Source organism: Diceros bicornis, chromosome 4 (genome assembly GCF_020826845.1).
Source record: "Diceros bicornis minor isolate mBicDic1 chromosome 4, mDicBic1.mat.cur, whole genome shotgun sequence".
NCBI lineage: Eukaryota > Metazoa > Chordata > Mammalia > Perissodactyla > Rhinocerotidae > Diceros > Diceros bicornis.
Genome location: NC_080743.1, coordinates 64,626,873 through 64,654,569, shown reverse-complemented (window position 1 = coordinate 64,654,569; position 27,697 = coordinate 64,626,873). Strand labels below are relative to the sequence as shown.

At 55.2% G+C, this 27,697-nt stretch overlaps 2 protein-coding genes across 3 annotated transcripts; both read left to right on the top strand.

Moving 5' to 3' along the window:
* The first annotated feature begins 213 nt into the window (after positions 1–213).
* Positions 214–2,946, top strand: SLAMF9 (SLAM family member 9). 2 transcript variants are annotated; one of them, XM_058537876.1, is made up of 5 exons: positions 214–414; positions 831–955; positions 1,031–1,172; positions 1,948–2,220; positions 2,598–2,946. In XM_058537876.1, the coding sequence occupies exons 1-5, from the start codon at positions 369–371 to the stop codon at positions 2,801–2,803; spliced, it is 792 nt and encodes a 263-aa protein (XP_058393859.1). In that variant the 5' UTR covers positions 214–368; the 3' UTR covers positions 2,804–2,946. The 2 variants fall into 2 exon arrangements, with proteins under 2 accessions (XP_058393859.1, XP_058393857.1); XM_058537874.1 differs by having other exon boundaries at positions 831–1,172.
* A 4,385-nt stretch (positions 2,947–7,331) lies between these two features.
* On the top strand, positions 7,332–25,756 carry IGSF9 (immunoglobulin superfamily member 9). The gene is made up of 21 exons (XM_058539555.1): positions 7,332–7,688; positions 9,706–9,956; positions 10,183–10,371; positions 15,426–15,578; positions 16,351–16,511; positions 16,760–16,877; positions 18,369–18,510; positions 18,613–18,758; positions 18,851–18,993; positions 20,350–20,490; positions 20,985–21,101; positions 21,311–21,461; positions 21,670–21,793; positions 22,004–22,179; positions 22,425–22,675; positions 22,879–22,963; positions 23,060–23,242; positions 23,459–23,495; positions 23,821–24,663; positions 24,939–25,066; positions 25,279–25,756. The coding sequence occupies exons 2-21, from the start codon at positions 9,899–9,901 to the stop codon at positions 25,458–25,460; spliced, it is 3,528 nt and encodes a 1,175-aa protein (XP_058395538.1). The 5' UTR covers positions 7,332–7,688; positions 9,706–9,898; the 3' UTR covers positions 25,461–25,756.
* The last annotated feature ends 1,941 nt before the right edge of the window (positions 25,757–27,697 follow it).

The window sequence follows — 27,697 nt, the reverse complement described above, 5'->3', positions numbered from 1 at the left end:
ATGGGAAGTGTTCTAAGAGCTCAGAGCAGGGGGTATGTTTGCAGGGTCTGGAATACAGACAGGGGGAGTCTAGGAAGGCTTCAGTTAGGAAGTGGGATTTGAGCTGAGTTTGAGGAACAGGAAACATGAGTCAGTGGCTAAACCATTTTGACAGTCAGGCTCAGAGAAAGAACTCTTCCCAAGTGGACAGGGAGGGGCTTAGTGAGGATGGAGGAAGTTAGAGGGCTGCTAGATAGGGTGAGAATTATTTCTCTCTCCTCAGGACTGTCAACCAGTCACTCTGTCTCTAGCAGCCTCCTGACAGCTTGTCTTCTTCACAGCCTTGGGGGCTGACCAAGTCAGCCTCCTGGGGGCTTTGGTCTGCTGACATGGGGACCTTTCCATGGCTGCTCCTCCTCTCACTGCTCCTGGAAGGTGAGAGAGACTGCAGCTCCAGGACAGGAGTGTATCCTGCCCCCTCTGTTCTCCTGTTCTGCTGGGCCTTGGGCTTCTGCTTCCTTTGGGGCTGAATGCTCCTGTTCTTTTGGAGTAAAGAGGAATAGGGTGTGGCTTCAGGGAAGGCCCAAGAGATGAAGAAATCTGGGGATATAGAAGGGAGAGGAGCCCCATGATGGCAAATGGAGAAAGTAAAATTTGGAGGCTGAGGGCACAGATGGAAGCCAAGCCCTGGTAGGTGCTCAAGCAGGTGCAGCAGAAAGCTAGAGTCAGAGAGGCAGCTGAACGACAAGATTGAGTGCGGGGCCATTGAGGCTGCTCAGTTGAGATTGAGATCATGGCCCCACTGCCAGGCTCAGCAGCCCAGAGACCAGCTTTTCTTCCTTTATCTGTAGCCAAAGGGTACTCTGGAGATGGTCCAGATCCTGAGGACGTGCTTGCGGTCCTCCAGGAGTCCATCAGTCTCCTCCTGGAAATACCATCCGATGAAGAGGTTGAGAACATCATCTGGTCCTCCCAAGTAAGGCTTGCCACTGTGGTGCCAGGGAAAGAGGGACATCCAGCCACCATCATGGTGACCAACTCTCGCTACCAGGGCCGAGTGAGCTTCCTGGACCCCAGTTACTCCCTGCACATCAGGAATGTGACCTGGGAGGACTCGGGGCCTTACCAAGCTCAAGTCAACCTGAGGACATCCCAGCTCTCCACCATGCAGCGTTACAACCTACGTGTCTACCGTGAGTTTAGGCTGGGAACCATGAAGCTGCTTCTTCTGGCTCTCTTGAGCTTCCCACACAAAGGAGTAGGGCTCACAGGACTCGGGGTTACAGTTTGAGGGGCTGGGACTGGAAGGCAGACTGTCTCCTGTGTGCCCAATCCAGTATCTGAGCTGCACCACAGGTAGAGTGACCTGGAGCAGCAAGGCCCCGGGCACTGAGGTTTTCTGTGGACATGTCCAACTCAGTGAGAGGGGTCAGGGGTTTTGTGTATTGACCTCTAGGGGGCCTTTCTGTCCCAGTGAGATTTTGCATCCAGGAGATGAGTGCCACCTTCATTCTTGAGCATTTTATCCTCTTGTGTGACTTGAGGGCTACTAATCAGTATCTCCTTCCTACTTGATCCCAAATTTCTTCTTACTGCCTGTGACACTGACAGATATTCTACCTTGAATCTTGCAGAGACATTGATTAAACTATAAATGCCCCTGGGAGGGGTGATAGTATGTTTTGGGATCAAGAAGGCAGAATGGGGTTTGGAGGAACGTGGGGTACAAAGGTAAGAGAGAGAAAGCAAGGCAGAAAGGGAAAGTAGAAGATGCCAAAGACACCTCTGTCTACCTGAGCAGCTGCCCTGGGGCCTTGCAACCATGGGTTTTATGGCAGTTGGGTTTTGTTAGTTTTTGCTTATTTGTTATGTAGGTGAAGGGGCTCTCAAAGGGCTGTGTTGAGGAGCTTAGGAAAAAGACCCAACCCCTTATTACTTAAGGGGTCTTTGTATTTCTCCTTCATCTAGGACGGCTGTCGGAGCCCCGGATCACCGTGAACTTTGAGATGTCTGGGGAAGGTCCCTGTAATGTGTCCCTGACATGCTCTGTAGAGAAGGCAGGGCTGGATGTGACCTACAGCTGGATATCCTGGGAGGACGGCGCTGACGCAGCCCATGAAGGCTCTGTCTTCAGCACATCCTGGAGGCCTGGGGACAATGCCCTCTCCTACACCTGCAGGGTCGGAAACCCCATCAGCAACATCAGTTCCCGCCTCATCCCTGCTGGGCCCTTCTGTGCAGGTACCAGGACCCCAGAGACAGCCCCTGAGCTACTGCAGGACCTCAAGGCCATCACCTCCCTCCCCAGATTTTCCCAAGAGAGCACACAGAATCTAGAACCTAACCCCCTCCCATAGAGACTCGACACCTTTTCCTACTGCTCCCAAGTTCCAAAGGTCTCTTCCAGTCTCTCACTCAGCTTGAGATTGCTCCCCAAACGTCAGTTCCTGAGCTTCCGTGAATAGAGTATATGTGTCCAGAGACACTTGCAAAGGAACATCAACTGACTGTGAACTTGAGACCCGTCCTGTGGGATTAGGGGTAGGTGTCTGCCCCTTAATCTGGGCCTCACCCCTTCCTCTGGTGAGTGCCTCTCTCCTTCCCTTCTTCTGCCCCAGATCCTGGCTACCCTTTGGAGAAGGCCTCCCCTTCCTTCTGCCTCCCAGCCAAGGGATCGCTCTTCCTCTTGCTCTTGGTGACCCTGGCCGTGGGACTCTGGCGCATCCGAGTCCAGACGAGATGCAAAAGGCCAAAGATGAAGAAACTCAGGAGAAATAGAATGAAACTGTTAAAGAAGGGGAAGCCTGGTCCCAGCCTGGCCTGATGAGTCCTTGGGGACCCCTGCCCAGAGCTTTGTTTCTTCCCAGCCCCCAGGGAATGCTTCCTCACCTCCCAGGGGGCTGAGGGGTGGATGTCCAAAGGGCCATACACTCGAGGGAAGGTTGTCTGGCAATAAAGTCAAATGAAGTGACCACCACTTGGGAGGAGCTGTGTTTGGTCCTTGGCTGTAAGACTCTGCAAAACCCCACTTCCCTCCCTTTCCTCCGTCTCCAAGCGTCCTCCTCCACACCCACATGCTTCCCTGTGCTTGCCTTTGGGGAAGAAAGTGAGTCTAAAGACTCGTACACGATGAGGTGTTGGTATGTTATTGTTCACACTTATCCCATTACCCACCAACATACACAATATTTAAAATCTAAATAAGAAAAGTGAGAGATTCCTTTGAACCTAACTGAATCTGCAACTCCTAAATGGGAGAATTTCAGGCACTGAAAACCCTATACAAGACTGGTGTTATTCCTGCTAAGATTTTTCTGCTCTCATACCCCTTACTTCCACCCTGGCAGATGAGTTCACTTAACTACTCCCACACACCCCACTCCAATCTAGAGGTCGTCCTGCCCAGGGAGATATGAAGCAGCCTGGTGCAGCCCTGCTCTGGGACTTTGCAGTCATCTCCCTGATGCCAGCTGCTCTGGGCCTCTGGCGCCTACCCCACAGAGATGACAACTTGGCTGGATCAATAGCTGAGGTTGGGACCCTTGACTTCTGTTTGTGGTTGATGTTATTGTCCTGTCTGTCCTTTCTCTATAGATTTCCGTGTCTCAGACCTTCTCTCCGGACTCTTGTCCTGGGTTAATGCCCACCCTTTACACACACATACCCTGGCAAAGGCCCTTAAATTTATGTTCTTGCTCTTTCCCGAGCCCAACAATCAGACTGAACTCCTCTCCCAGGACTGATGTGCCACTGCCCAAGTCTTGGTCATCCTCTCAAAATCAGATCTTGTGGATGTTATTTATCGCAGCTACCATGGGGGTGGTGGTGGCGGGGGCTGGGGGGTTGGGGAGGGAATTGGAAGCCATCCAAGTGACAGGACATGTGCAGGTAGTGAGTGAGTTAGAAGAGGTGTGTAGGATACAGTAGCGAGGGGCATCGGGTGAGATCTCAGGAGATCTGGCCTCTGCTCTGCCCCTCGCCTCTGGCTTGGGACACTTTGTTCAGCAAACATCTCTTGGGCCACAGTCCCTTTCCAAAGGAACACACGCTTTGGAGGAGAAGCAGGCATAGGGGCACGCCTGACATTTCTCTGGATCTCACTTTCCCCTCTCTCGGTGAGGAAAAGAATGCTGACCACCAAAGTGTCTTCCAAGAAAAGGCAGTGGAATGCACTGGGGACTGTGGAGACCAGGGACACTGCTTTCAGGGCCTTGCAGATTGGAAAGGGAGCAGGGCACAGGAAGTAGGCAGGGGCTTCCTGTCTAGGTTTTTGTGCAGGAGATGGAGCTCCTTGGGGCTTGGGAAGGAGGTCGTAAGGGTGGGATGCCAGTCCCCAAAGAGCTCCTAAGACTGGCAACTGATCCGCTCTGCTCCCTGGGGCCCTGAGCCCTTGTCTTGCTGGAAGGCAGTCCCTGGTACGAGGCTGGTTCTCTGGGCCTCCCTTCGGCCTGAGCAGCCCCACCTTCCAAAAGACCTGTAGTTCTAGGACCAAGCCTGCAGACCCCAATTCTTCCGACTCCTTTAACGTCTTTCTGGAGACTGACTGGAAAAGACCAATAGGAGCCCATCTTGCACACACAGCGGCAGCTCGTTTCTCATGTATTTCAGAATCCGGCACACAGAAGGTAAATAAAGGAATGAATGGTCCCTGTACCGCTGGCCCCTGGCTCTCCCTGGAATTTGGCAAAGTCCCTTCTTCTCGCACCCAGTCTCTGAGCAAAGAAAGGCTGAGGCCCCCAAACAGCCCAGAGCACCTGGAAGAGGAAGGCTGAGACCCTCAAGAAGGTGGACTATAAACTCAGAGAGGCCCAGGCCTCTTCCTTTGCAGGAAGCCAGAATAATAGTCCCCTGATATCACTTTACAGTTTGCAAAGTTTGCTCACCTTTTGAAACAGATGAAAGCAAACTGGGCGGAGGAGGGTAATATGTAAGCACCTACTAAGTGTCAGGCACTGGGCCAGCACTGGGGAGGCAGAGAGGACAGTCTGCCCTCAAGGAACTCTTTCTGGGATGTGTAAAGATGTAATTACAATGAGGTGTGACGAGCTGTGGGTGAAGGTGAGGGCGTGGTGGGAGGAAGCAGGCAAGGTGTCCTGGAGGGAAGAGGTAAATAGAATTTTGACTTGTGATTAGCAGTGAATCCAGGGAAGGGAGAAAAAGGACATTCTAGCCAGCAGAAGATGAGTGCTAAGACTCTGGAGTGAATTCTAGGGCCTGCAAGGCCATACATTGCATGATAAAGGGGTACATGAGAAGCGAGGCTAGAGAAGTGGGCAGGGCCCCTCTGGTAGACTAAAGACTGTGGGGGAACTCAAGGGGGACCAGACAAGCTCCACACCCTCATGGAGCTAGAGTCTCATTGGGACAGAAGCCAGGCCACAAACAGTTCAGTGACAACCATGAGAAACCATACTTCTTTTCTGATCTGCTGCTAGGACCAGTGTTCATAGGCACGTGGTCAACAGAGTTGCTGCAATTAACAACATTTTCTGATCTCCTTGTCAACAAGTTGAAAATATACTGGCTGACTGCTACTTTGTTTAAGTAGAATCCTAGTTGGTCCATGGACTTTCCCAGAGAGTAATTATTATGGATCAATGACAACCTGGAGGAAAATCTTTTGTTTTGGGCCTCATGGACTATTTTTATCAACTTTCACTTCTGTCATGGTGAGGGAACACGCAATAGGGCTAGGTTCCTTTTTTTACCAAAAAGACAACAGGATACATGGGAATCAGAGCAAAATAACAATAATAATAAAACTCACAAAATGAGCTTCCAGAAAAAAATGATCATATCATAAACTTTTAAAAATTGAAAACTATTTTAAGTCTCAAATTTACAAAAAGTTACTTTAATGTCCAAATGAGATTAGCTTATCCTCAAGAAAACACTGGAGACAGCAGAAATGAAACCTTGGACCAGACAGAGGTGTAGCTGATTTTAATGTGGGGGAAGAGATCTTTCCGGTTGGTTGGTGAGGAGCCAACATGTAGAAAAGGCTTTGCTCTTTGACTCATCTTTCCTGAGCATTCTGCCTGGTCTTGCTTTCATGCTGTGTCTACTAACATATTTTCACTATAGTTTTATCACTGTTAGGTCAGTCTGCTACACTGTAAAGTAACATAAGCTGAAAGCACCACTGTGAGAGAATTTGCTGGAGGGATGGTGGGAGAGGCCACACCACTGCTCCCATCTCCCCCACCTCCACCCCCACTCACACTTCCATCTCAGGCTGTGGCATAAAGCACCCAGAGGTTTACACCTGGTAGAACTTTCCAGCAGTCAGAGTCCCTAAAGATGGAATGGATTACTACAAGGCGTGGTGAGCTTCCTGGCCCAGGATGTGGTCAGATGGGGCTGTCTGACCACTTAGAGGGAGGATGAGGCAGGGATACTGGTGTGAGCAGTGGTTAGATCCATCCTGTAGAGTCTCTCCTGATTTGAGGCTACCCTTCCACGAATCAGACGCCTGCTGCCCTCAGTTTGAGTGATAGGAGTTCAGACGGGTGAGATCAGTGTGCTGCCTTGGAAGGAGGCTTCCTGAATGGGAAGAACCAGGGCAAGTATGACTGCTTAAGCCTGGTGGACGAGGCGTGGTGAGGCTGCATCCCTAAGGTGGCACCAAATGGAGAAAGCAGAAAGCCCTGAGGGGCAGACATGCAAGATATCCTTTAGCCTGAGGTCTCCAAGGGGTGGGTTTGATGAAGTCCGGGCTGGGTCTGAATCCAGCTCTGCCGTGTCCTAGATGGGGAAGTCTGGGGCAAGTTACTTCACCTGCTTGGGCCTCCGTTTTTTCATTAGTGAAACGGTGCTCTACCTACTTCACGCGGTTTGGGCGCAGGTTACATGAGTTATAAAGCATGCAGTCTAGGGTCTGGCGCTCCGCAGGGGTTCAGTAACTGATCGTTTATTTCATTCCTCCTCTTTCCCTCTCGCGTGTCAGGATGTCTCCCATTTCCCCCCTCTGGGCCTATTTCTCTGGGTCGTTTATGCTGGGAGCCGCAGCGGGAGCTGACTTGGCAGCTTCAAGCTCGGAGCGCAGCCTTCCCCTGCTGCACACTGTGGGAGGCGCCTGGGCAAGATTTGGGAGCTCGCCAGTGCAGACAGGTATTTCCAGTCCGGCCACAGAAGAAATGGGTGGAGGTGGGGATGAGGATGGGGGAGGAGATCAGAGGAGCCCAGGAGCTGGGTGGATCCCCTGGGAGGAGGGCGGGGAGTCCCTCTCCTCGCCGGGCGCTCCTGCCCCAAGGCTCAGATTTCAAGCCTAGCTGCCGCATCTGCGGCTCTCTAAGCCTTTTAGGGGAGGGGAGAGGGTCGAAGTGAGTTTACAAAGGAAAGAGGGCGTGCAGGGAGCCAGCTAACAGCCAGCTCCTGCGACCCCCGGAGCACGGCCCTGACCCGCTAGCCCCGTACGCCTGCGCCGCGAAGCGGCCGACCGGTCTTTCCACGCTTGGTTGTACAGAACTCCACCAGGGGGCGATCGAGCCCACGTGCCACCGACTCCTGCTCCCCCGAAACTACAACTCCCAGGCGGCTCGGGGGTCGCGCCCGCCGCGCCTCTCCTTCTCTTTGCTCCAATTGGCCGCCGCGGGAGGAGGATTGGCGGTCTCCAGGGCGACGGGAGGCGCTCGGGGCATCCGAGGCGGGGAGGCGGGTCCGCCCCCTATTGTGTAGCTGGAAGAGAGGAGCCGAGCCGTGCGGAGCAGGTGAGGGCGGGGGCGTTCTGGGGGCAATGGAATGGGGGTGCCGGCGTGGGGTATGGAGAACAGTGTGGGAGTTATGGGGGACAGGAGAAAGCGGGGGACTTGTGAAGAGAAGTGGAATTCTTTGGGGAGCAGAACTAGGGGAGTTCTGGGGAGTGAAGTGGAATTCTTGGTTGGGTGGGTGGGGGTTCCCGGAGAACTGGAGTTCTGGAGGTAATGTGTGTGCGTGTGTGTGGGGGCGGTTATTAGTGGGTTCCAAAAGCAAGGAGGAGTTCCTGGCGTCCAGAGAAGGCAAGGGAGAGGGAATTGGGGGTGGGGTATCAGAAGCGTATTGTGGGCCGAGGCAGGAGAATTCTAGGGAGGGACATTACGCGGAGAGGATGGGAGAAGTGGGGGTGGGGGAGATTCTGGAGGAGACAGGAAGGGAATTCCTTGAAGGGCAGAGCACCTAGTGCAATTGGAGATCAGGTGCAAAAAATTGGAACCTGGGGAGGGGGGCTGTGAGAAGTAGGGAAAAGGAATGGGGAATGTGGGAGAATGAGGGAGTGCTGGATGGGGAGACTAGAAAGGTGAGGACATGGTGGGGGCAGAGGAGTTGGAAGGATCTTAGGAAAAGCGGAGGAATCCTGGGGAAACCCGGGTTACTAAGGTTCTCGGAGAACGGACACAGGAGGGAACTGGGGTTCCTATACACCTGGAAAAAAATTTGTCCGGGAAGTATGAGAGAGCTGGCTGCGCGTGATGGGAAGCAGGGGAATGTTTGCGGGTGAGTTGTCAAGAGTTAGACACATGGGGCCATTAAGTAGAGGCCGGGATCAGGCTGGCAGACATGCGGGATGTTTCATAGCCAGTCCTGAACTGTGAGGCCAGGAGCGGGGTGGAGGCCGCAGAGCAGAGTCCACTCGGATTTGCCAGGACCCAGGCCAGCACCCCCTGTCCCCAGCCCATGTGACTGCTCTAGGAGCCCTGGGGCAGGGGCTGTCGAGTGTTCCTACCCTCCATGCTCCTGTGTTCACTTTGTGCACCCTAAGGACTCGCAGGCTTTCTTTCTTGGCTTCTCAGGGACATGCCCCTAGGGTTGGGGAAGGGAGAGCTGGGCAAACCCTGGTGCCCTGAGGATATTGGAGGGGTGTAAGTGGAGGAATTGGGGTGAGGCACTTGGGTCATGGTGTCTGGCAGAGGGAGGGCTGCCTGGCAGCATGATGAAGAGCAAGTGGCGCCAGCCGCCAGCCTGGGACCTGCCCAGACCTGGAGGATGCTGCCTGGGCCCCCCATACCAGCAGATGGGGGAGGCAGCTCCTCCCTTCCCAAGTGCCTGACTCATTTGCTGCTCAAGCAGTGTTGGGAGGCTGAGTGGAGAGAGAAGCACAGGGTCCCCAGTTTCCAGGGTCCACAGAGACTGGGGAAACAGGGTAGGAAATTGTGTGGGGGTACCCTGGGGGCCACTTCCCCGGGGGTTCTCCCCCAGACTTTGCCCCTGACTGGCTCTGTGCCCCTGAGCAAGGCTCTCTGTGATCCTCAAGGTCCTTACCTGTCACAGTCGGGATGGATAATACTTGTGCTACCTCCTGTCTGCTACCTTGTTGTTAGCATCAGGACTAAGGAAAGAGAAGGGAGAGAGGCTGGGCTCCCTTCATCTCCCATACTTCCCTAACAAATCTTTTTCCGGGTGTACAGGAATCCCCGGTTCCCTCCTGCCTCTGTTTTCTGAGAATCTTAGTAACTCGAGTATCCCTAGAATTCCTCTGCTTTTTCTAAGATCTTTTCAACTCCTCTGCCCCTCACCATGTCCTCACCTCTCAGGTCTCCCCACCCAGCACTTCCTCATTTTCCCAGTACCCTCATCCCAGCCCTTATTCCCTGGGGCAAGATCTCTGGTGTCTTGGCGCCCCCTCTCGCTCCTGCTCTCCTCTCTCTTTTCTCTTCCTTTGCTCTCCTCTTAGCCTCTCCCAAACTGTGGGGTTTCTCCTGGTTCCCAATATTATCCAACTCTGCACGTTGCCTTGCATTTTGCGTTTAGATCTGGTGGTGCTCCAGAGAGCAGCTTTATCAGGTGTTACGAGAGCCAAGCCCTAACTGTCCAGAAGAGTGAGAGCTGACACCTGTTACCTGATCAGAAGGATTGACAGGGCTTGCTGGGCTGTGGACATCCTCGGGCCCCTCCATCTGGGCCCCCGTAGATAGGAGGGGCTGAGCCAGCAGGCAGCTGGGCTATGGTTTGGTGCCTCAGTCTGGCCATCCTCAGCCTGATCATCAGCCAGGGGGCTGACGGTGAGCTTGACTCCCTGGGTTCAAGAACTCCCTGGGGTGGGTGGCATTCCCCAGGGGGTTCTGTGTGAGCATGTGAGGGGAGGGGAGGAAGAGGGCTGGTTCTGGAGACGTTGAGGATTCCCTCAATCACTTCACAAAGTCCTAGGGAGCCCGCAGAGGTACTGATGAACCTCCCCTCCCAGCCCTGACTCCGGCCCCTGCTGTCCCATGCCCCCCCGCCATACAGGTCGAGGGAAGCCTGAGGTGGTATCGGTGGTGGGCCGGGCTGGGGAGAGTGCAGTGCTGGGCTGTGACCTGCTGCCCCCGACCGGCCGGCCCCCACTGCACGTCATCGAGTGGCTGCGTTTTGGGTTCCTGCTTCCCATCTTCATCAAGTTCGGCCTCTACTCTCCCCGAATCGACCCTGATTACGTGGGTAAGACTTATCCTCTGGTGGGAGGTCAGGAGGTATCACCAACAAAGGTGGGTGGGGTAGGGTGGGGGCCAGACCTCTTCTGAATGCTCTGTCCCTGCCCTGACTCATCTCTAGCTCCAACCTTAACTCTGCTTCACAAGCATGGCTCTGCTCCCAAGCAGTGTTAATTCACTGAAGGATTCATTCATTCATACACACACACACACACACACACACACACCTTATAGCTGTGCTGTTTAGAACTCCATGTGGCCTGTTCCAAAGGAGATCCTGCAGCTCTATTCCAAGTATCCATCCTAATTCTCTACTCGCTCTTTCTAGATCTCCCCGTGAAGCCTCCTAGACTCCATCCTGATCTTCCCTAGTCTCCCTCCTTGGCCCTACCTGGTCGCTGACTCTGCTATCTGCTGACTCCTCTGCCCTCCCCCTCCCGCACTGTCTTCAATGTTAGTTCGGGGGTTCTAGGCTTCTAGGGAGTGGACTGATGGGGCAGCAGAGTGGCTTTTCCAGTGCCGGCTCAGCCTTATTGAGTACAGAAGAGCATGTGCGCAGAGGTGGGCTGGGGAGGGCCAGGTTCCCTAAAGATCAGCGAGTGGATGGGGCCGGGCTGGGTTGCTGCTTCAGGGGCTCCTGTACGGACTGAAAATAGTAGAAAGCCTCCCTGGGGGCCTTCTCCTGCGCCCCAGCTGGCTCCCTGGAAAGTCTCGGCTTCCTCCTAATCCCAGATGAAGCCTTAATCTGAGCGGTTTAGTACCCGTCTCAGAGGGCAGTGGGTGGGAGGGCCCAAGGATGGGTCTCAGGCCACTGGGCAAGACACTCTTGTTGCCTCCTCTTCAGAGGGGAAAGGCCACTGGGGAGGACGTTGATTGGGGAGGGGGGCCCCCACCTTTTCCCTCTTTAGTTTGAATCCTGGGAGAAGCCCTAGGATTGGCTGAGCAGAGAGGGGGCGAGGCTCAGGCAGGTGCTGCAGAAGGGGAGAGTTTATTTTCAAACTGGGGGCCGTTGTTGGCAAACAGCCTGGTAGGAACGTATGTGTCTACACAAGCCCTGTGAGAATTGATGAAAGCAGGCCCCAGTTAGGACAAGAGGAGAAAAAAACAGCTGTGCCTACCAATGCTCTGGGCCCTGGAGGGGTTTGGGCTGCCGGGCTGAGGCTGGGCAGACTCAGAACATTGCCTGACTGAGGGCAAGGCAGGGGGAGGTGGGGGAGCGGAGAGAGAAGGGCTTTTCCTGGGACCAGGAAGATGTGCTACTCTTCTCCTTCCCTCTGCCCTCTGTCCTGTTTTGCAGTCCCTCAGGCAGACAAGCCACTGGACGGCTAGGAACTTTGCTACCTGTGGGTTTTCTTTTTGTCTCTGTGTTGCTCCTTTGAGCTGCAAGGACTGTGAGCAGTAACCTCTGGGGATTTCTTCCTACCTCTGCCCTTTGTGCCTACCCCTGCCTCCAGTCTGGAGTTCCTGGGTCGGGCCAGAGCTAGTCTGGGGAGTCAGGGCCCTGGGGGGAGGCCCCTGCACCCGTTAACCCTTTTACTGCCTCCAGTGTGGAAGGGGCCTCTCAGCCTTTGTGTAGGGGACTCTGAACTGCCGTTGCTAGGCAACAGGAGGTGGAGGTTGCTAAGGACAATGCTGTCCTGTCATAAATCCTCTGGGCAAGTGAAGGGGAGATGGCCTGGGACTGTGTGTGAGGCTGATGGCCTAGAATGCGGGAGGGACGGACCACAAGGGAAACTGTTTGGAGCCTTAGGGACTACACTGAAGGGAAAGCTTCCAATCTTTGAGGACTCTAGAATCCATCTAGCAGAGGAGACTGGATTTATTAACTAGTACAAAAGTAGTAAAAAGCAGTATAAAACAAGCTAGGACTGAATCCTAGGATTAAGTTAGCCACTGTATGTCAAGTAGCCAGCACAGAGCCTGCAGTGTGCCCACATGGTGTGAAACCGGGACCATGCGTCCAGAGGACAGAGAGGCTTGGCTTATTCCACACCAGCTTTCCCGGGGTGGATCTTAGACCAACTCTTCTAATCTATGGGACCGGCTTTTGGTCTTTGACTTTTGTGCTTTATTTCCGGGGAGTTCGAAGATACCCCATACAGCAGAAAGGACATGAGTTCTCTCTGTCCTGAATTGTTTGATAAACATCAGTGATCTCATTCCATTAAGAATACCCCTGCTCCTTCCAGTCATCTCCCCTTACTACCTTTTATCCTTCAAAACCCTCCACACGGTCACAGCTTCCTGGAAGCTGTCTATACTCCTCTTGCTTCATGGTGTCTTGGAATATTTGGGCCCTGTTAGCACCATTTTTGAACTGTGTGTATGTGAACTTGTACATATACGTGAGTGTGGATTCTCTGCCTTCTGAGAACTTGAGAGAGCAGAGTCTGTGTCTCCTGCTTCCTTTACACACCCTCCAGAGTCTGAAGTCCATCAGGCTCTGGACCTGCGAGTGGAGAGTGGGCCTCCAGGAGGTGGGTCCAGGACTCAGGAGGACCCAGCACTGCCTGCCCCAGCCATCTTCCTGTTCTTCTGTAACACTACAGGTCTAGCAGTCCATGTCTCACAGAAAAGTTGGGATGTGCACTATACTTCATTGGATATTCTGATCAACAAACACTTAAAACTGTTACCCACTGGCCACCAACATCCCCCAAGTGAGAATACACTGAATATGCTCAGGGCTGAGTGCCCTGAACATCACTTGATCCTCACACCAGTGGGCAATGGAAAGTACACTGCCCCTGGAGAAGGAGGGCCTGGCTTTGTCACTTACTAGCCGTGTGATTTTGGAAAGAAGCTTAATGTCAGTTTCCTCCTCTATAATGGAATTCTTGGGAGGATTAAATATGGTGACGATGCCTAATACAGTCATGTGCCGCATAACGACATTTCAGTCAACAATGGACCGTATATACGATGGTGGTCCCATAAGATTAGTACCATGTAGCCTAGGTGTATAGTAGGCTACACCATCTAGGTTCATGTAAGTATACTTTATGATGTTCGCACCATGACAAAATTGCCTAACAATGCATTTCTCAGACTGTATCCCTGTCATTAAGCGACACATGACTGTATTACATGGCCTATATTCAATGCTCAGTCTCCCTTCCCTCTTCTGTCTTCTTTGTAGAGCTTCAAGATCACCATGATGAAAAGTTACTATCACGTGGGACTTAGAGGAGGTTGCAGTCTGGGGTCTGCAGGGTTCCACGGCCAGTCAGATTAGGGTTACTGAGGAATCCTGTGAGTGGGTGGAGGGGTGTGATTAAGTTAAATATTTACCTGCAAGGCCTAGGCTTATCTCCTAGGTGGGGATTTAAACATGTAGCCCTTTAAGCAGGAGGTCCACCCTTCCTAAGAATCCACACCCCTGGACGTCATTTTTGGAAGAAAAAAATCCCTTGCTTCAGATCACATAGCCAGCCTCAACTTGATCATTTTCCTCTTCCATGACAGCATTAGGGGCACTGTAGGCTTCAATATTTCAGAAAGCTCACCCTATAGGTAGAGGGGAAGCAGACTGGAGGGGTGAGTGCATGAAGTGAGTGCAGCTTCAGAATTCCTAGTATTAGGAAGGGCTAATTAGGGGCACAGTCTGGTTGGTGGAGTGGGCACAATGCTAAGGTACTTGTCTTAGAGCTGTAATTGTTTTGCATAATCCAAAATATTTAGAAAATGTCATTTGTCCATATGAAAGGTCAAGGTGGGGTGAGCGGCTGATGAATGTAGAGGGGGTAGGCTGCAGGCAGGGGGACCTCTTAGGCTATTGGAGTAACCCAGGTCAGAGATACCACAAGGCTAAACTAAGGTGAAGATGGTAGAGAAGGAACAGATATTTAGGAGGTAGAATTTAAAAGATTTACTGAACAAGTTGACATGGAGGTAATGGCGAGAGGAATCTGGGTGATACAGGCTTCTAGTAGGGTGACTTGGTGCGTGAGTGCTGTTCACTGATACAGGGAGAGAGAAGGGAGATGATGTGTTATCAGGTAAGGGACGGGCCAGGATTGAATGCGGGCTTCTGATTTCAAATCTTGAGCTCATTCATTTGTTCATCAATCTTTGAGCACCTCCTGATTCCAGGCACCATGCTGCCTGCACTCCTTACATTATCTCTCCCCTCCATCCCACCTAGATTTTTCCTCTCTCTCATCTTACGGATGAGGAAACAGAAGTTGAGAGAGAAGTTAAGTAAGTTGCCCGAAGAAGTCCAGAGCAGAGCTGGACTCTAGGACTCTCTGGCTCCCAAGTGTGTGCCTTTCTCACTAGGCTGCACTGCCAGGGACCCCCAAAGCTGTCTGGGGTGCAGGGCTCCTCAGGGGAGGGTGCTGAGGGATGCGGGGGGATGTGTGGTGTGGATGCTGACTGAGGCTGGGTGTGCGGGGTCTGCCTGTGCTGGGCTGTGTGGCTTTGTGGAGCTCTATGTGATCAGTCAGCCGGGGCCTGGGTGCCCTGGGGCGTGAGGGTATGGGGTGAGGAGGCTGCTGACCTTGCTGCCTGGCTCGGCTGGACTCTGGCCACCCTAAGGCACTTAGGCTGCTGATAATAGCCCTGAGGGATTAGGGGCTTTGGGAGGCGAGGTCTGGGTCCCTGCTCAGTCCCCACACTCTGCTGAGGTTTCTGAAGAGAGTCCTATGGCAGGAAGAGTACCCTTGGGAGCCCATACCTTGCCCCTACAGAAGGAGCCCAGGGGTGGCAGGTCCTGTAAGAATCTAAAGAGACTAAGCGTGGCTCTTCACTCCCTCCCCCCAGCAGTCCTGGAAGCCGGGTGTAGTTCAGTGGAGCGTCTTGTCAACCTGCTGCCTGCTGCTCTGGGTTTCTCTTTGTCTAAACTGGGCCCCAGCTGTTGAAAGGCAGGAGCAATCAGAGTGGCTGAACGGAGGGATCTGCCTTCAGTGACCCCAATCCTATCTGTGCCTCTCGGACCCCACTCTATCAGGGTAACTGGGAGGGACAGCCTGTTCTTGGCCTCTAAGAATGACTGGTGTCACCAGGGGTTTGGGGCTCCCATGGGGTCCCTTCTGCACACTTGATTCGGGGCTCCTCCCCTAGGGCGAGTCCGGCTGCAGAAGGGAGCATCTCTCCAGATCGAGGGGCTCCGCGCGGAAGACCAGGGCTGGTACGAGTGCCGGGTGCTCTTCCTGGATCAGCACAGCCCCGAAGACGATTCTGCCAACGGCTCCTGGGTGCACCTCACAGTCAATTGTATGAAGCTGGTGGAGAAGGGAGGGGAGCAGAAAGATGGGGACTTCTTGCTGGTGGTGGAAGGGGAGGGGGGCAGTTCCGACATCCCGCCCTTGCTGATAACCCTTTGCATCTTACCCCTCCCACCCCCACTCTTGCTCTGTCGGTTCTTCAGGTGTAAATCCAATTGGCCTTCTAGGCTCTGTGTTAAGAACTTCCTCTTCCTCTCTCTTCCCCGCTCCTGCCTCCCTGGCCAGGAGAGGGTAATGGGTAGGGAGCAGGAGGGGGCTCTTGGGCCCTGAGTGAAACAGAGCACACATATACACAGCATTCTGTTTTTCAAAACTCCTTTTAACGCAGTACCTCGTGAATTCTGTCTTAACGCTAAGAAGGAAGAAGGTTATAATTATTCCCATTTCATAGATGAGGAGACTAGGCCACAGGGAGACTGGGTCATGCAACTGGTTACGGGCAGAACAGAATCTAGAACCCAGGCCTTCTGACCCCCAGAACAGGCTCTTCCAGAGGGCACGTAGCTATCTCCTGGCTCTGAACACCTGGCCTGTGCTCAGCCCCAGTTGCCAAGTCTGAGCCCAGTCTGTGGACGGGCTGGTGCAATCCTCACTTGGCCCTGGGGTGCAGCAGACAGGGTGGCCCTGGGCTTGGGATTCCTCTGAAGGTGGGCAGGCTAGTGGGGTGAGGGCTACAGCCCTGATCTGTCTCTCTGGTCCTCGGACGCTGCTCTTTGGGCTGATAGCCCTTCTGGCAGCCCCTGAAGCCTCTCTCCTTGCAGCACCCCCTCAGTTCCTGGAGACGCCTCCCCAGGTGCTGGAAGTGCGGGAACTGGAGCCCATCACTCTGCGTTGTGTGGCCCGAGGCAGCCCCCAGCCCCACGTGACTTGGAAGCTCCAAGGACGGGACCTTGGCCGGGGCCGGGGCCAGGGTCAGGTGCAAGTGAGTTCTGGGCTGGACAGGGTGGGCCAGATCGAGTGTGAGGGGCAGGTGGAGGCCTGGGAGCAGGGCTGGAGGACAGAGAGGGTGAAGGCCAGGCTGGGAGACCCGCCAGAGGAGGGGCTTTGCATTGGCTTCGTGAGCCTGGGGTGCTGCCTCCCTCTGCTGGCCAGCCTTGGAAATGCAGGGCCTGAGGGCAGCTGGAGGGAAGGGGACGCCCATGGGACCTTCCTCACTGACTCCTCCCCTAGGTGCAGAACGGGACACTGTGGATCCGGCGGGTGGAGCGAGGCAGCTCCGGGGTCTACACGTGCCAAGCTTCCAGCACTGAGGGCAGCACCACCCACGCCACCCAGCTGCTGGTGCTAGGTGCTCTGTGAGGGGAGGGCTGGGAACAGGACACCTATGTGGGAGGACTGTGACCTGTGGCTGGGGTGCACACAGCAGGAGTGGGGAGGAGACATGTGCCTGAGGGCAGGGGCCCTTGGAGAGTGAGGGGGCTCCCAATGCAGGCTGTTCTTCTAAAACCAGCATCTTAATTTTCAAAGAATCGTAAACAGACAGATAGATATTTAGTGCCCAGCAGTGTGGTATAGTGGAAAGAGCACGGATGCTGGTGTGAGACCATGAGCCATGTAGCCCCTGACTCCCAGGGTCCTCATCTATATCAAGAGGTTGATATCTTCCTATCAGGACTGTTACAAGAATTTAACTAGGTTCTGCTGAGCCCAGTGATCTGACTTAGTAATTCCTGGCCAAGACCTTCCCTTTAGAAGGAAACCTGAGAAGTAGGCCTGGACTTTGCCTCATGGAGCCTCTTTTCTACGTGGAGAGATAAGACGGATTAGCGAAGTGTTGCTCTCCTTGGTCCTGTGGGAAAGGCAGTGCTGGATAATGGTCAAGGGCAAGTCTCTGGTGTTGGGAAGGCCTGAATATGAATCTTGCCTTTCCTGCTGACCCTGGCACGTCACCTCACCGTCTCTCTGCCTCTGAGCCTTTGTTTCTTCATCTATGAAGGGGAGATAATTCCTACCACCCGAGGCTTTTGTGAGGATTAAATGAGATGATGCAGTAAAGTGCGCAGCAGGACGTCTGGCGTGCCTGTAGGTGTTCATACGCCGGCGTGTAGCATTACCTCTCATTACTGACTCCTGGTGCAGCAGAGCCCGGAGACGGGGAGACTGGTGCAGCTGCAGAAATCAGATGGTTTTTCAGGGGCTATGTGGCTTAGCCAGGCTGTCAGGGAAGAGCATTCTAAACGGGGTTCAGAGAGCAAAGGCGTGGAGATGGGAGTGAGCCTGGCGTGGGGCACAGCGAGCTGCCCATACTGACCTGAATAAAAAAGAAGTTTGAGCTTAATGTGGTTGGAGACGAACTGGGGCAGGTTCTTGAGCGAAGTGTTCTGTGGCCAATGGGGACATTTCTGCATGGATGGACATCAGCGTGGCAGAGGTGGGGGAGCCTGGAGTCAGGGATTGCTGTGGCATCTGGGGGTCAGGTATTGGGTATCTGGATTAGGGTAGGGGACATAGAGGTGATTTAAGATGTGACAGAGGAGGAATATAAAGGGTAGATGAGCAGAGAGTTAAAAGTGATCCCCCCCCCCCCCCCACACACACATAGTTTCTAGGCAGAGGAAACTGGGTGAATGGGGTTGTCCCTGGTGGGAAGGGGAGCTGGTCCAAGGGAGAGGAGGAACTTTGTCACGTACAAAGGTTAGGGCCTACTTCAGGTCCCCAAGGCCCTTTAACACCCAGCCTGTATTCCAGAGAGCAGGTCTGAGAGGAACTGTAGAAGTGACCTCAGGGTTCTGGGAAGACTGGGCTGAAGCCTCCTCCTTCCCTGTGTGCTCCCCCACAGGACCCCCAGTCATCGTGGTACCCCCCAAGAACAGCACAGTCAACGCCTCCCAGGATGTTTCTTTGGCCTGCCGGGCTGAGGCATACCCCGCTAACCTCACCTATAGCTGGTTCCAGGACAGCATCAATGTCTTCCACATTAGGTGGGACTCTGGGGAATGGGGGTGGGGAACTGGTGGGCAGTCTTTGAGGAGCCCCTTGGCTGAGCAAGGCCTGGACCACTCCCCACACGTGCCATATTGCAGCCGCCTGCAGCCCCGAGTGCGGATCCTGGTGGATGGGAGCCTGCGGCTGCAGGCTGCCCAGCCTGAGGATGCTGGCCGCTACACCTGTGTGCCCAGCAACGGCCTCCTGTACCCGCCCTCGGCCTCTGCCTACCTCACTGTACTCTGTAAGCCTGACCCCAGCTCCCTCCTCAGCCTGCTCCCCTCCTCTGGGCCAGGCCAAGCTCCTCCTCCACAACTCGCCACTGCTTCCCCCCAGACCCAGCCCAGGTGACAGCGATGCCTCCTGAGACATCCCTGCCCGTGGGCATGCAGGGGGTGATCCGGTGCCCGGTTCGTGCCAACCCCCCAGTGCTCTTTGTCAGCTGGACCAAGGATGGGCAGGCCCTGCATCTGGACAAGGTACAGGCTTGGGGCAGGGAGAAGGAAAGTCTTAGCTTGGTGTTATTTTAGTCAGGACAGCTGGGGTAGAATTAGCTCCATTTAATTCAATTCAGTGACTAGGAAACACACACTTCTTGCCAGGCGCTGTGTGGGTATTTTGGGGAGCAGAAGCAAAGAGACATCCATTGTTAAGGAGGGCACAGCCTAGTGGGGATAGGAGAGCAACATAGACGCTCTGCTGGAAGGCCAGGAATGGAGTCAGCACTGTCCTCTTAGGGCTGGTTGAGGATAAATCAGCAACCACTTCTGGGACTTTGGTGATGGGCCTTGAAGGGTGGACAGACATTCCATGCAGATACCAGACCCAGAGGCAGGAAACAGTATAGTGCGTTTATAGCATAATGCATCGTCCAGTTTGGTGGGAGCCACGGTGCCTGTGGGCTCATGAATGGTGTAGAGAAAGCTGGAAAGACAGGTTGCGGCCAAAAGGAAGAACTATGGATGCCAAGTTAATATTACTTCATTCCAAGGCGATTGGGTTCTTTTGTTTGTCTGCAAAGACTATAAATTCCTTGTGGGCTGGTATTGCATCTTTTTATCCTAGTGTCCTGGAGGCTTCTGCAAGAGTAGTACTCAATAAATTTTTGTTAAACGTTAAAAGAAAAGGCTAAAGGCAGTTGGAGGCGTTTGAGCAATGGTATGATAGCATCAGAGCTGTGAGCAGGAGTTGAGTTTGTCGGCTGGAATGGAGGGGGAGAGAGTGGACATAGGGAGAGGGGTTCAGAGGCTGTTGAAATGGTCCAGGTGAGAGGTTATGGAGTCTGAGTTAGAGAGGAGGAGAGGAAGATGGATGGCCTCAGGCCTAGACAAAAGGCCTTCCCAGGCAGGACGGGATGGACCTGGTGTGTATTTAGATGGCGGAGGGAGGGGAGTGAGGAGTCAAATGTTAGCGAGGACAGTGGGGCCTTTAACATAGAAACAGGGAAGCCAAGAAAAGGTACTGATTTGGGGTGGAAGATGCTGAATTGAGCCGTAGAGTGCTGGGATGACAACTAGGTGAGGTCCCAGCAGGCAGGGAGCCCCACACATCTCAACCCCAGGGGGCGCCATTCACACTGTATTCTCCTCTGTGTGTGGCGCCCCCTGGAGTTGTGCAGTCCTAGCCTTCATACCTATTGGTAGTGGCCCCTCTGTAGGAAAGAGAGATGAAGAACTGGAATTCAGAGAGAGGTCAGGCCTAGAGGAAGAGTGGTGGAGTCCTCTGCATAGATGTGAGTTTCTCAGACGGTCTCCCTTCTTTGAGTCACATCTCTCCATCTCTGTCTTGCCTCTGCTGAGTTTCTTTCTCTCGCTCTCATCTCCTCCTCCCTCCAGTTCCCCGGCTGGTCCCAGGGCCCAGAAGGCTCACTGATCATTGCCCTGGGGAACGAAGATGCCCTGGGAGAATACTCCTGCACGCCCTACAACAGTTTTGGTACTGCAGGGCCCTCCACGGTGACCCGCGTGCTACTCAAGGTGAGGCTCAAGGTGGCCCTGGTGCTGACACCAGGCTGACGGATGGGGTGGGGCAGTCACGTGGGGGAGGGGCTTCCAAGTCTGTGTTTCCCGTGGTGGCCACAGTAGCAGCTGTCGGACGCCATCCCAGAGGTTCTTGCAGAGATGGTGCTGGGGAGGCGGGACATCAGTCAAACAGCACATCCACAAAGTAAGATACCCTACTCGCCCCAACTTTCACCAACCTTGACCATGCTGCCTCCCTCTCTGGAGGGTGAAAGAGTGTTCTGCAGAGGTTTGAACGCCTCTAGAGAGGCCTCCCAGCCCACCAGTGCTCGTCTATCCCCACATTTCCCTCCAGCCCCCTGCCAGGGAACAGAGACATAGAGCTAGAGAGACAGTGAGAGATGGAGACTGAGACTTGGTGTGACAGGGAGCACCAGAGGGGGAGTAATGGCTGACCCTTAGACAGCAGTGTGAGAGAGGCCCCTCCCAATGCCAGATCTGGCTTGCAGGCTCCCCCAGCTTTTCTAGAACGGCCCAAGGAAGAATATTTCCAAGAAGTAGGGCGGGAGCTGCTTATCCCCTGCTCTGCCCAAGGAGACCCTGCTCCTGCCATCTCTTGGGCCAAGGTAAGGCTCCTGACCCCACTCAGCCTGTATTCATGCCGGCAACACCCCGCCTCTCCGTGCCCCTGGCCATTCTGTGGGAAGGAGGATATGGGAAGGAGAGGGCTGTCAGAGGCAGGGTGGGGAGGGAACTAGAGCTGCCTGGAGAGATGAGTGGCGCCCTTGGTGAGGGGTGGCTGCGTGTGTCCTCAGGCTGACCAGTGGTTCTGTAGGTGGGCCGGGGGCTGCAGGGCCAGGTCCAGCTGGACAGCAACAGCAGCCTCATCCTGCGACCATTGACCAAGGAGGCCCACGGGCGCTGGGTGTGCACTGCCAGCAATGCTGTGGCCCAGGTGGCCACCTCTACGAATGTCTACGTGCTGGGTTAGTGGCTGGAGAGCTGGCTGGGGGCTGGAGGAATCCATGTGGGACAGGAGATAGGGGAATCATTTTTGGAGGCCCAGATGGGCATCACGAGTGGGGGACCCCTGGGGTGATGGGTGGAGGGCAGAGGCCCTGGGGTTCCCCCTAGCTCTTCACCTTCCCTCAGGGTCCTGACCATCATCCCTCCCTCCATTTTCCCCCTATTCAGGCACCAGCCCACATGTTGTCACCAATGTGTCCGTGGTGCCTTTGCCCAAGGGTGCCAATGTCTCCTGGGAGCCTGGCTTTGACGGTGGCTACCTGCAGAGATTCAGTGTCTGGTATACCCCATTGTGAGTGACCTGCCCCTGCCCCTGGCCTTCTGCCCTCTATCCCAGCCCTGCCCTAACTCTGCTGCCCACTTTCCAGAGAACCTTAGGTGTTCAGGGCCTAGGTCCTGAGACCCTAGATGCTTGAAGGGAGGGGAGCGGTCAGCTCTCTGGACTCCAACCTTCCTGGTCTTCCTAGTTCATGAGGTGCCCCCATTTCCTCATGTCCTCCAGGGCCAAGCGTTCTGACCGAGCCCATCACGACTGGGTGTCCCTGGCGGTGCCCATGGGGGCTGCTCACCTCCTAGTGCCTGGGCTGCAGCCCCATACCCAGTACCAGTTCAGTGTCCTAGCTCAGAACAAGCTGGGGAGTGGGCCCTTCAGCGAAATCGTCTTGTCTGCCCCTGAAGGTAAAGAGTCCCCTCACCCCAGAACAGCACAAGGATGGGGAAGGGCTGGCAGGGAAAGCTGATATGGGAGCACCTGGGTGGGAGGGGGCAGAGGTGCAGGGCAGCTTGGGGTCCAGAGGAGTTTGTGGAAGATGATCCAGGTTTGTATTTAAGGCTCTGAGAGAATGGCTGCGTGGGGGTGGGGCAGGGTAGTGGAGGAAGGGCACTGGAAATCCAACTCGGTCATGCCTATCTGTCCCATTCAGGGCTTCCTACCACACCAGCTGCCCCCAGGCTTCCCCCGACAGATATGCTGCCTCCTCTGTCCCCTCCCCGAGGTCTGGTGGCAGTGAGGACACCCCGGGGGGTACTCCTGCATTGGGATCCCCCAGAACTGGTCCCTAAGAGTCTGGATGGCTACATCCTGGAGGGACGGCAAAGCTCCCAGGGCTGGGAGGTGCTGGACCGGGCCGTGGCAGGCACGGAAATGCATCTGCTGGTGCCAGGTCTCATTAAGGTATGTGAGGGAGGCGCGCACAGGGAGGGTGCTCGCCAGCTCTCTGCTCCAATTCTGGAACCCGGGCTTCTCAGCCTGATTTGACCATCCTTCCAGCTTCCCACTTAACCCTAACCCTTACTGCCCAACTGCTGTGCCTTTCCGAATGGGGCTGGAGTGGGTGGTGCTGGGCCCTGACCCCCTTACTGGACCCCCGCCCCCAGGATGTTCTCTATGAGTTCCGCCTTGTGGCCTTCGCCGGTAGCTATGTCAGTGATCCCAGCAACACAGCCAACGTCTCCACTTCCGGTGAGAACCTGGCGGGCGCGTAGAGCCCTGGGGCTTGTGGGGGTCGTAGCCGGCTAAGCCTTGGACACCGACCGTCCCTCGTGTCCCCTTGCGCAGGCCTGGAAGTCTACCCCTCGCGCACACAGCTGCCGGGTCTCCTGCCGCAGCCGGTATTGGCCGGCCTGGTGGGCGGGGTCTGCTTCCTGGGCGTGGCTGTCCTCGTGAGCATCCTGGCCGCCTGCCTCATGAACCGGCGCAGGGCTGCGCGCCGCCGCCGCCGCAAACGCCTCCTCCGCCAAGGTAGGCCGCGGAGGCCCCGCCCACAGCAGGGCCCCGCCCCTCCGCAAGCGCCTCCTACCTGGAGGAAAAGTCCCCACCTGATTGGGCCAGGTCCTTCGCACAGCTCCCACTCTTCCCAGCCGGATGGGGTTGGGTGGCAGGTGAGGGGGTCTGCGCCTGGGGCCCTGGAGGGCCTTGGTTTTGCCATTGTCACCTCTAGTTCTTCTGCCCTTTCAGATCCACCTCTTATCTTCTCTGGGAAGTCATCTCCACAGTAAGTCCCTCGATCTCGTTGGCTTCCCTCTGCTTTCCCACTCCGTACCAGTATTCTCTGCTTCCCTTTCTGCACCTTGCAGAGGGGTGGGAGGGGCAGAACAGAAATGAGAGGGAGGTGAGGATGGGAGTACAGAGGCCCCAGCCTGGGGGCGGGTCCAGTGTTGCCTGTGCCTTCCCTCCACCCCTCCGCCACGCGTGTCATTTTCTCGCTTGCTCTCCCTAGCTCTGCTCTGTTGTGCACCAGACCTCTCAAGGCCTGATGCTGGTTCCTGAAAGGGGGACTGGCCCTCTACCACAGACCCTGATCTCTTGTCCTTCCCCAGCTCTGCTCCGGGCTCAGGCAGTCCTGACAGCGTGGCGAAGCTGAAGCTCCAGGGTTCCCCAGTCCCCAGCCTGCGCCAGAGTCTGCTCTGGGGAGAGCCCGCTGGCCCCCCCAGCCCCACTCCGGATCCTCCATCTAGCCGGGGGCCCTTACCCCTGGAGCCCATTTCCCGGGGACCAGATGGGCGCTTTGTGATGGGACCTAATGTGGAGACCCCCCGAGAAAAGTCAGGCCCTGAGCAGGCCGAACCTCGGACCCCAGCCCATCGGCAGGCCAGGTCCTATGACTGCAGCAGCAGCAGCCCCAGTGGGATGCCCCAGCCCCTCTGCATTGCAGACATCAGCCCTGTGGGGCCCCCTCCCACAGCCCTGCCCAGTCCCCTCCCAGGTCCAGGACCGCTGCTCCAGTACCTGAGCCTGCCCTTCTTCCGGGAGATGAATGTGGATGGGGACTGGCCCCCTTTCGAGGAGCCTGGTCCTGCTCCACCCCCAGATTACATGGATACCCCGACCTGCCCCATCTCATCTCTCCTTCAACCGTTGGACTCCCCCACTGTGTCCCCCAGGGTGGTGCTTCCTGGGGCCGCCCCAGAGCCTCCATACACAGCACTGGCTGACTGGACACTGAAGGAACGGCTGTTGCCCAGCCTTCTCCCTGCTGCCCCTCGGGGCAGCCTCACAAGCCAGAGCAGTGGGCGGGGCAGCGCCTCGTTCCTTCGGCCCCCCTCCACAGCCCCCTCTGCAGGAGGCAGCTACCTCAGCCCTGCTCCAGGAGACACCAGCAGCTGGGCCAGTGGCCCTGAGAGGTGGCCTCGGAGGGAGCATGTGGTGACAGTCAGCAAGAGGTGAGGGCAGTCCCTGCCCATCCCTGCCCTGGCCCCAGTCCTGCTCTATCGTCTCAGACTTTCTCCCCACCCCTCTCCTATTACCCTCTGCCCTCTCTGCTCCACCCCTGCCCTGGGACCAGGAGACCTTGTCTCTTTTCAGAAGCTTTTGTTGAGGTCTAGGCATCTTCAGGTGAAACCCATGGCCCAAGCTGAGTTTGGGGACCCCGGGTTCGGGCTTTTCTGGGCCACCCTCTATTCCTCCACCCACACCACACATTTGTCTCTTTTAACAGGAGGAACACATCTGTGGATGAAAACTATGAATGGGACTCAGAATTCCCTGGGGACATGGAATTGCTGGAGACTCTGCACCTGGGCTTGGCTGGCCCTCGACCCCGACCTGAAGCTGAGCCAGAGCTAGGTGTGTGAGCCTTCCAGAAGGGCAGGCACTCCTGGCCTCGCTGTCTCATGTACTCCGACAGCCTTAGGGCCCAGTCTGATCCTAATTGGGCCCTGTGCCCCAGGCTCTCTCCTCTTGCTCCCTCGACTTATGAGCACTGGCAGGCTCTAGAGAGCTTCATGGTGTCCATGAACTCGACTTGTTCCTCTCATTGTTCTGCCATTGTCTTGCAGGTGCAAAGACTCCAGAGGAGGGTTGCCTCCTGAACACTGTCCCCGCTCCTGGCCCTGAGGCCCGCTGCGCTGCCCTTCGGGAGGAATTCCTGGCCTTCCGTCGCCGCCGAGATGCTACCAGGGCCCGGCTACCAGCCTATCGACAGCCAGTCCCCCACCCTGAACAGGCCACTCTGCTGTGAACACCCTAACGTGAGGCAGGGTGGAGGCACACAGACGCTGCAAAGGAGCCCCCAATAAGACCTAGCTCCAGCCTGGGACACTGACCCTGCCCCTTTGGGCCCAGGCACAGACCCTGCTGGTGGCCTTGGTAGGGGATGTATGTGATGAGCCCCTAGAGCCTGGGAACTGGAACAGGGATCTCAGGTCTGTGTGTGTGTGTGTGTGTGTGTGTGTGTGTGTGTGGTGTTTGTGGTGTGGGTGAAATTTTTTACAGGTGAATAAAGAAAGTCTGAAAAATGTTCCTGTGTGTCATCTGGCTTTGATTCTGAGAGGGAGGCAGGAAAATCCCTGAACCTTTAAAAGGCAGGGGACTCTTGTGGAATGAATGGAGGTGCATTCAACGTCCATTCAAAAAGCATTTATTGGGCCGGCCCCGTGGCTTAGCGGTTTAGTGCGCGCGCTCCGCTACTGGCAGCCCGGGTTCGGATCCCAGGCGCGCACCGACGCACCGCTCGTCCCGCCATGCTGAGACAGCATCCCACATACGGCAACTGGAAGGATGTGCAACTATGACATACACCTATCTACTGGGGCTTTGGGGAGAAAAAGGAGGAGGGCTGACAATAGATGTCTTCCTCAGCGAAAAGAGGAAGATTGGCATGGATGTTAGCTCAGGGCTGATCTTCCACACACACACACACACACACATACAGCATTTATTGAGTGCCTACTGAGGTCAGCTGCTAAAGATCAGCCATTGAGCTAGATGCTGAGAAAATAGAAAGTTCACTAAGACATGCCTTTGCCCTTGGGGAGTTCTTTCTGGGCAGTGAAGCAGGCAAGTAAAGAAATAGTTATAGGCCGGCCCCATGGCTTAGTGGTTAAGTGCGTGCGCGCTCCACTGCTGATGGCCCAGGTTCGGATCCCAGGCGCGCACCGACGCACCACTTCTCCGGCCATGCTGAGGCCGCGTCCCACATATAGCAACTAGAAGGATGTGCAACTATGACATACAACTATCTACTGGGGCTTTGGGGGAAAAAATTAAATTAAAAAAAAAATAGTTATAGTATGAGGAGACGAGTTCTGTGATAAAGCAGTGTGTTGGTTATTATGGTAGCACAAATGAAGGAGTCAACTGAATGCTTACAGCGTGTGCTGGGACAAATGCTCCATGTGGGGAGGGAGCCTTGGGAGTCTTCCGGAAAGTGGGAACCATGATAATAGCTAACAGCTGAGCACTCACTGTGTGCCAGGCACTGCTCAAAGCTCTTGATGTGGATCATTTAATTCTCTACAACTCTGAGGCGGGTAGTACCGTCAGCTGTTTTATAGACTAGAGAACTGAGGCTTACAGTGCTTTAGTAATTTGCCCAAAAGTCACACAGTAGGTGAGGAGTAGAGCACGCGAGCAGTGAGGCAGGAGAGGGGAAGCATCCCGGGCGGAGGAACAGCCTCTGGGAAGGCACAGGGGTGCGATAGCTTGGCCTCCAGGGAATCACCTGATGGCCCTGGAATATAGGGCTGGGTGGGATTGGGGAAGAGAGAATGGAAAGGTGGGGGCTTCTGCCACATATGAAGAACTCTGCTGGATGGGTGTAAGCAGGGACTCCACTCCAGTGGACTGCTCAACTGAAGCCGGAAAGGGGGGCTTGGAACCCCTTCAACCCCCAGATATGTTCTCCACCCTCAGAGACAGAATGCCAGCCTCCTGCTCCGCTGAGGCCTCCTCTTCAGATCCCTCCAGGATTAAGAAGAGATGCCAGGTCATAGAGGAGAAGATGACGGGGGAGGAGATGAAGGGGAGAGAAGGCAGGTCTGAACCCTGGGTCTCCACAAGGATCATGCCCCTTGGGCCCAGGGCAAGCAATGACCTCACTGTTAATCCTTGCCCAGGCTTGAAGTAGGTGACGACCAAGACCATGTGAGGGTGCTGTCCCAGCCTGCATGTGCAAGTCCTGTCACACCCTAGTCAGTTGTGGGGGAAGGGTCTTCCTATGCCTCTGTTTACCCAACCACCCTTTTTTTTTGCTGAGGAAGATTTGCCCTGAGCTAACATCCGCTGCCAATCTTCCTCTTTTTTTTTTTTTGTATGACAGCGGTCACCACAGCACGGCCACTGACAGACGGGTGGTGTAGGTCCGCCCCCAGTAACGGAACCCTGCGCGCAGAACTTAACCACTAGGCCACTGGGGCTGGCCCCCAACCATGCTTTTTAAACAAAAGGCTTCTTCCCACATAAACACGCCCACAGTCT

Bases quoted from the DNA above. Each gene is read 5' to 3' on its own strand.
- SLAMF9 (XM_058537874.1), top strand. From the start codon at position 369: ATGGGGACCTTTCCATGGCTGCTCCTCCTCTCACTGCTCCTGGAAG. The intron at 415-830 runs GTGAGAGAGACT...CTTTATCTGTAG, and splicing joins CCTCTCACTGCTCCTGGAAG to CCAAAGGGTACTCTGGAGAT. The intron at 1,173-1,947 runs GTGAGTTTAGGC...TCCTTCATCTAG, and splicing joins TTACAACCTACGTGTCTACC to GACGGCTGTCGGAGCCCCGG.
- IGSF9 (XM_058539555.1), top strand. From the start codon at position 9,899: ATGGTTTGGTGCCTCAGTCTGGCCATCCTCAGCCTGATCATCAGCCAG. The intron at 21,794-22,003 runs GTGAGTGACCTG...CATGTCCTCCAG, and splicing joins AGTGTCTGGTATACCCCATT to GGCCAAGCGTTCTGACCGAG. The intron at 23,243-23,458 runs GTAGGCCGCGGA...CTGCCCTTTCAG, and splicing joins CAAACGCCTCCTCCGCCAAG to ATCCACCTCTTATCTTCTCT.